Source organism: Priapulus caudatus, unplaced genomic scaffold (assembly GCF_000485595.1).
Source record: "Priapulus caudatus unplaced genomic scaffold, Priapulus_caudatus-5.0.1 Scaffold7, whole genome shotgun sequence".
NCBI lineage: Eukaryota > Metazoa > Priapulida > Priapulimorpha > Priapulimorphida > Priapulidae > Priapulus > Priapulus caudatus.
Genome location: NW_014577068.1, coordinates 462,092 through 469,798, shown reverse-complemented (window position 1 = coordinate 469,798; position 7,707 = coordinate 462,092). Strand labels below are relative to the sequence as shown.

General features: G+C 42.3%; 1 protein-coding gene and 1 long non-coding RNA gene across 2 annotated transcripts in view; both read left to right on the top strand.

Moving 5' to 3' along the window:
* The window catches only part of LOC106806049, an 18,477-nt gene extending 12,958 nt beyond the window's left edge, over positions 1 to 5,519 (top strand). The window contains exons 2-3 of the long non-coding RNA XR_001393496.1: positions 4,630 to 4,733; positions 5,331 to 5,519. This is a non-coding gene — a long non-coding RNA (uncharacterized LOC106806049). The remainder of the gene's footprint in view (positions 1 to 4,629; positions 4,734 to 5,330) is intronic.
* Positions 2,954 to 3,852, top strand: LOC106806038. Its single transcript, XM_014807884.1, has 2 exons — positions 2,954 to 3,385; positions 3,587 to 3,852. Exons 1-2 carry the CDS (start codon positions 3,127 to 3,129, stop codon positions 3,790 to 3,792), a joined length of 465 nt encoding a protein of 154 aa, XP_014663370.1. The 5' UTR covers positions 2,954 to 3,126; the 3' UTR covers positions 3,793 to 3,852.
* Positions 5,520 to 7,707: the final 2,188 nt, after the last annotated feature.

Below are 7,707 nucleotides of genomic sequence, written 5' to 3'. Positions count from 1 at the left end.
TCTATTTGCCGATCCTCTTGATCCCTTCCTCTTTAGTGAATTAGAAAATTTTATGCTTTTCTTACTATTATCTACACATATGATCAACTTGTGCGCTTCCATCTTCGATAAGTCCGTTGGATTTTAAGACTAATAATATAAGGCTAATAATAATAATAATAATATATATATAATATATAAGTTAGTCCATCTTTCACTGTTATTTAGGAAAGAAGGTCAAACTGTGCATTCGTATAATTTTACTCTTGCTTCTATATGTATGATTTCCATATTTTGCTCTTCTGCCCACGATAATATTTCCCTCGTCATGACTACATTTTAAGTTCGGACTCTTATCATATCTCGTTATAACCTCCTATATCATTAATTAATCCCCTAGGTATGAATATTTGGTGCATTTTTTTGATTACTTGGGGTGCCTATTAAATTCTCTATCCTTTCTTTGTTGTTGAATTTTATAACCATTGTATTTGTTTTGTTCATATTAAATTCTAATCTTTTTGATTCAGCTAATCTGGAGAATGACTGAGCAATTTTTGTTACGGTTTTATAATCTCCAATTCCTACAATATCGTCAATATATAATCATTGTCATCTTCTAAAATGACAGACCATCCGCTGACGCTGGGAGACGTGCGCGGGCCTCGAATTTGTGCGCACGTCTCCACTGCGGACAGCGCGTTCAATCATACTTGAACATCCCCGCGGTCCGCGTGGCAATATCCCGCGGAACTGCGCGTCTAATCCGCGCGCAGCGCTTAGGATCAACAGCAAAGCTGTGCCACGCAATCTTGTATCATGTCTCTCTGGATATATTATATAATATATATATATATGAGGTTACAACACAAAGCACCCTACATTAACGTTGCTGTGTTTGATTTCCACCAATATATGTTTACTTAGTATATTACGCAATCAACTGAGAGTCGTTCACCTTTTCGAATTGTGCATATATATGCGTGAAGCGACGTATAAGTATTCTTTATAAATTCGTGCCAGGTATAGCCCGTGTGTTATATATATTCATATTTTAGAACATGCTATATTTTCTTTACTAGTTGATTGCTCATATTTTACGTGTACAGTGTCGACTTTTAGTCGCAAAGTTTATCAACTCGCTCAACTATAGCTTGAGCCCACATGTAGCAGGATGCGAAATTAACACGAGTCCGGAGTCAAATACTTCCTGGTTTACTGTCGGACTTCCTGATTGACATATGCAGTGAGTTTCAGTGCTGACTCCCTGAAAACTGTCTGCTATACTAACTAGTTTGTTCCAGAGCACGGCCTCGCGGAATTACCGTATTTTTTCAGCAAATGTCCAAAAAAAAATTGCAGACGTGCAACCGTATGAATCTTCAAAATAAAGCACATACGTTATTGTTAATATCTTTAGTTTTTGAACTTCAGACTGCAGACTCCCTCATTTTGCTGCAGACTCCTCTTTTTGAGTGCAGGGATCATTGTTCACAAGTTAATTTCTACCCCAGTGGCGGATCTACGGGGGGGGGGAGGTTTAAACCCCCCTTTGGGCTGCCCCGGACCCCCTTAGCAAGGCGTGCCTTCGGCACGCTGGGGTGTGTAGGCCAATCACCTCAGGTAAACCCCCCCCCCCTTAGTTAAAACCTAGATCCGACCCTGTACCCTTGTGCAGTAGTCATGGTACATCGCATGATTTCCCTACAGTGTACTCATACCGTCACGCAATGATTATTAGCTCATCTGACATAGTCAGATGCAGCTTGTAGAATCGCATGATCGTCCGTTCGTCCGTCCGTCCGTGCGGCGAGCTCGTCCGTCAACAGTTGGGCACAAATCTTAACCGCTCGACATACGGTCACGATTATTCGGGACGTGGGGGCGGTAATCCGAAAACGAGTTGGGATGTCGAAGCTGGGGCGGCAAAGGTCAAAGGTCAAGAGGTGTAAAAGAAGGGGGAACATTCACTCCTTAACTTAAGGTATAGGGAGGAAATGCAGAATTGCGGCACAAATCTAAACGGCTCGACCTAGGCTCGTGATAGTTGGTGGTATAGCCATCATGGTAGGAAAAGCCATCACTGTGCCGAAATTGGAGGTCACAGGTCAAAGGTCAATGGGCACAGGGCAGATTTTTAGACATTTTCTTGAGGACATGGTCTTGACGGAGCGATTGAAAACTTTTTGTTTCAGCCGGTGACCTAGCATTTTTATGACATTATTGAAAGGACCATGAAATCTACTTTCTGCTGACATGCCGAAGAGTAAGTGTCAGATAACCTTTTGACCCTCAAGAGGAGGGTTAAACATGGATTTGTTGACTGTCTGTTAGAAGAATTTTGACTGCCGGGTTTGCTAGTAGATCTATACATGCCTGGATGTATGAGGCTACAATGTCACAGTTGAAATTTCAAAAGCTAAATTTGGGTTAAAGAGGTTTATGCTCCTTAAATCGTATAATTTCTATGGCATTCTGTACTGTCAGTATGTTACATGTAACGTATGCCACTGCCAGTGGCTACTGCCAGTGCATGTGGTTGGTGGTACTGTGTCGTTTTTGCCTGCGTTAATTGGTTACAGGTGGCAGCTCTCTATTGCCAGCCTGTAGGCTTGCGTAGGTAAATGGATGAGTGCTTACCTATTCTGTCTTGCAAATAGTTGTTGCTACTACGTATGATGGGCAGCTTCCATCTTTAATCTGAAGACACTTAAACGTTACCGCGCCATCTGCGAGGCGCAAATTTTTCATAACGATCCCAAACGAACATTCTTTGAGAAGGTTCCTGATACCATCCCTGTGCATTCCACTGTTTCGGCGTGTATGTGAACACATTTGGGACTAACAGGGTTTACTAGAATCCCACCACCTCACCACAGAGTCACCGCAGTAGACGTTAGATGAGCGCTGTCGCTCCGCGGCACTTGTATTATAAAGATGGTACTGTCTCAGGAGCAACTGTTTGTGTATATATATACAAATGGTATTAGCATAACACTTTGTGTTTCACAAATTGAGTTTGTAAATGTTATTGTCTAATTAAGTCTATGAACTGACCCCATATTCCAGTTTCGCCTGGCAGTATTGGCCTACGTAGAGTGTTTATACATGGAATAGTATTAGAACTTGGATTTGGTAAATCAAGGAATGGCTTATACGTTTCATTGTGATTGCACAGGAATGACATGGGGGCGATTATACGAAAACTGTGTGGATGTGCCTAGTACAGTAGCATTTCTGCGAGGAATCGGACTGCTGGCAACAGATATGCAATGCTGTAATGCTGCATGCAATGGCCAGCAGATGGCAGAACGGAAACTGGCGTGTAAGGACGGCATGACGTGGAGATGCCTTAATAAGGACTGCCGCCGGGTGAAAAACATTCGGACAGGATCGTTGTTTGAACGTATGTGTTTTTAGTGTGAAATAATATGCCTTCGTTAATAGTTATTAAAAGATGATGCCAGCATTGAAATGTACGCATTTAACTTGAATAATGTCAGATTGGAGCATATTTGCGAGTGTGTATTTCAAGCGTTGATTGTTATCGCAAACTCTATCACTGTGAAAATTATAGAATGCTTTTTTGCATTATTGAATTTTTTAGGGAGCCATTTAAATCTCAAGCAGATAATTCTACTGGTATACTTCTGGACAAGAAACATGCTCAACCAGGAGCTTATACGCCATGAACTGGATATCAGGTCGAGCAGCACTATTGTCGATTGGAAAAACTTCATTCGGGAAGTCTGCGAGCTCTACTTCGTTCTGAATCCTGTTCAGTTTGATGAGTCGGGTAAGACAATATATTGACATTGATGTTTATTTGAAATTCATGTGTTACTATCACAATGAGAAACATATGACCTCTAGCTGAATGTTATCGTTACTATCACTACTGTTATTTTGTGTACTATCACATACATCATTTCAGGGGTGCATATTGACAGTCATTGTCGTTATTAACCCCTGATCATTTCAATGACAAATCGTTTTCATATCGGCCTTTTTAGCTAAGTGGTACATTTTTTAAACAAGACCATTATACAGTTAAACCTCGATTATCCGAACGAGACGGTGGGGAGTATTATGTTCGGATAACTGATGACAGTGTTTAAAGGGATCGTTTACCTTAGGTTCTAGGGTTATTTTCAGTTAAATTAGGTTAAAATTACGCTACATAAAAAGTTTCATGGTTCAATCACCATTAGAAATATTATTAAAAAATGTTTTAAAACTAACGACTACAGTTTGATTACAACGACGGTGGCGCCACTCAAAGCGTACGATCTGATGAGTTGCGCAAAACCACTTTTCAGCCAAGGGCTACAGACCGAGGGTGTTTCTTATTTATTTATTTAAAAGCAAAAGGATTGTAATATCTTATAAACGACATATAGTTTCAGTTATAATATGGATAAATTTGCCTTAAAATGAATTCAATAGCTACTTCCCTCACCACCTTAGACTAGGTTTTGTTATCAATCGAGTTGTATACATGTGTGTCATATATTGACAGACTTGAGAAACATCACAAATTCTATTTTTATCTTTCAATCACAGGTCGGAGCAATTCCTCTCTTTAGCCACATGTGACCTGTCAATTGCTAGTAATTTCGTGCCAAACTCTTTCGCTGTGCTGCTTTGCAGGTTGGTACTACTACTAATACTATCACTATCAGCCAGACTCCGGCCTCAGACCACTCAGATGCATGCTAGCACCATGATGAACGGACCTTGGCCGGACATGCGAGGTATGTCATCTGATTTTCTTCATGCTTGCTGATATATATGTAACAGTTATTAGTTGTAAACATATGTATGACGGCTCATGGTAGTGTGGCGCAAGTACACTTTCCTACCACCCATCATGGCAGCCTAGTGGCAGGTTTAGTGTATGTATTTTCTATAAGAAACCGACTCATCTAAATTGAAATGATTCTCATCTGAAAGGATGTCACAATTTGTAATCCAGCGTATGCGTTCGTTACAAAATAAAAGTTTGTGAATGCATTCATCGGTTCATGGATATAAACGCTGACCACAATTCATTTTCGCAATGTGCGATATGTGCAAATGTGGACAGCTCGTATGTCCTTTGGCCCATTCATCAATCGTTGCACAGCTGACATGTAATTCAGATTTTTTTTACCAGCCCTCACAAATTTTGTTTGCTGTTTGAATCAGATCGTGAATGATGTCCGAAGAGTTTTTGTCAATGTCATGGTGCACGCTTGCATTAATTATTGATTTCGAATTTGTAAAATTGATGATAAATTATGGCGTGATATCCTTCAGGTAAAACATTAATGTAGGCTATTTGCCTATTAATGCTATGAATAAAAATGTAGGTATTTGCTAACGGTCACATGTCAACTTAACTGGCCGACAAACCCGGCCAGTGTGGCTCACTCGCTGGCCTGGAGGTGGGACAGCTTGACTCGCCGGCTAACACGTGGCTGGATGGAAGCATGGATGGATGGATAGCTAGATAGACAGTCTGACAGACAGACAGATGGACAGATAGATAGGTAGGTAGATAGATAGGTAGGTAGATAGATAGATAGATAAATAGATAGACAGCCTGACAGACAGACAGATGGATAGATAGATAAATAGATTGGTAAGTAGGTCGGTCGGTCGGTCGGTCAGTCGATCGATCGATAGATATACAGGTAGAAACTTAAACAATTTGATCAATCTAGCTATACACGTTTTAAACGGTCCATGGATGGATGGAGTCGAGATGGCCGATCTCCAGGAGGGTAATTTCGACCTACGAGATGAGCTGTCCCACCTCCAGACGAGTGAGCTCGCCATAAAGCTGGCCGAGTTGACCGGTGGGTGCCCTTTGCTAACACGGCTGAAACCACCGGCTCAGAAGGGCGGTGTTTTGCCAATGTTACTGGCCCTCCAAACAGTTTTCCGGCATATGCCGGTGGGCCGGTGTTTATTTCGCGCCCTGTTGTTACATTATAATAATGTAATAATGTAGTGGTATGAATGGCACGCAGTTGTTTAATGTTGTGAGTAGGGTGAAACTAAAACGTTCTTACAGGCTTGATGAAGCCTGTTCGTTGCACCCGATCAATCATCTGAGCGTGATCATTGCTTTCGACACATGCCATCTTCAAAGGATCCGTTTAAGTTTGGTTTCTTTGTTTCTGTCATTCTGTATTGGAATCCTCTTGATCCCTTCCTCTTTAGTGAATTAGAAAATTTTATGCTTTTTCTACTATTATCTACACTATATGATCAACTTTGTCGCTTTCCATCTTCGATATAGTCCGTTGGATTTTAAAGACTAATATATAAGGCTAATAATAATAATAACTAGAAACGGGCAGTTGTCGCCAACTACATGTATCCCCCGTGATCTAGTATGAATGGAATATCTCTGTAAGGACGTAGAAGGCAGGTAAAGTTAAATAAGTCACAAAGACAAAGGTTTGTTAGACAACTGGTTCTCTAATTTTTGGCTGCAACAATCCCCGTGTTCAGGCAAAGTTGCTGGAATACGATGACACACTAACGCTTGATAGAGCGATCGATATTGCCAGAACGCTGGAGGCAACAAGCAACCAGTTGCACGACATTTGAGGCACAGAGTCTAGAGTAGATGCAATGAAGCACATGGACCGTCCACGTCAAGCCCTATCGCACAAGTATAAGAGCACACAGAAGAGTGTTTGTGGAAGCTGCGGCACCTTCCACGACCGATCTCAGAGACTGCTGTGCCCTGCATTCGGAACTAAATGCAAAGCATGTGGCAAAAGTAACCACTGGCAATCTGTATGCCGCTCCTTCAAGACCGCGAACGGAGGGCAAGGATTGAAGCCGAAAACTGGTTACCACCGAACCAAAGACTCGAGGCTAAAGTACAAACAGGGTATACATAGCCTAGCTACTACTGGCACAGAGCACAGTGATGACCGGCCAGTTAGCCCTCAACTGTACTTCCACTCACTGCAGATTGACAGTGTAGGATCTGTCTACGATACACAGGCAGTACTCAAGGTACATGTGGACCGTGGAGGATGCAACATGCCGCTGATATGCAAGATTGACACGGGAGCAGAAGGAAATGTTATTCCGATTAGCACGTACAAACAGCTGTGTCCAGACCAACACTGCGACTCTAATGGTACACTCATCGGATTAACGCCATCCGACACTAAGATTACTGCATTTGGAGGTCAATCCATACAGCACTACGGCACATGTATGCTCACCCTCACTCACAATGGATGCTCCAATGCATACCCATTCCATGTAGTCGATGCTGATGGACCAACTATCTTGGGTCTCCCTACATGCCGGGATATGAAGCTAGTTATGCTGAACCACAGCATTACTACGCAACAAGACACGACAGCTACACAGGTGCCTACAGGTGATCCTGCTGCTAAAGCTGAACTACTGCGTCAACACAAGGATTGTTTCAAAGGCATCGGGTGTTTCAAAGGCGAATTTCACGTCACCCTTGACCCCACAGTGCCACCAGTGATACATCCACCACGCCGAGTTCCAGAGGCATTACGTGAGCCACTGAAGAGAGAACTGGACTCCCTCACAGCTCAGGGAATCATAGCAAAAGTGGATGAGCCCACAGACTGGGTCAACTCCCTAGTATGTGTCACTAAGAGTAACGGTGCGCTTCGACTGTGTTTAGACCCAAAGGATCTGAACTCTGCCATCAAGCGGCCTCACCACTGTACACCAACGATA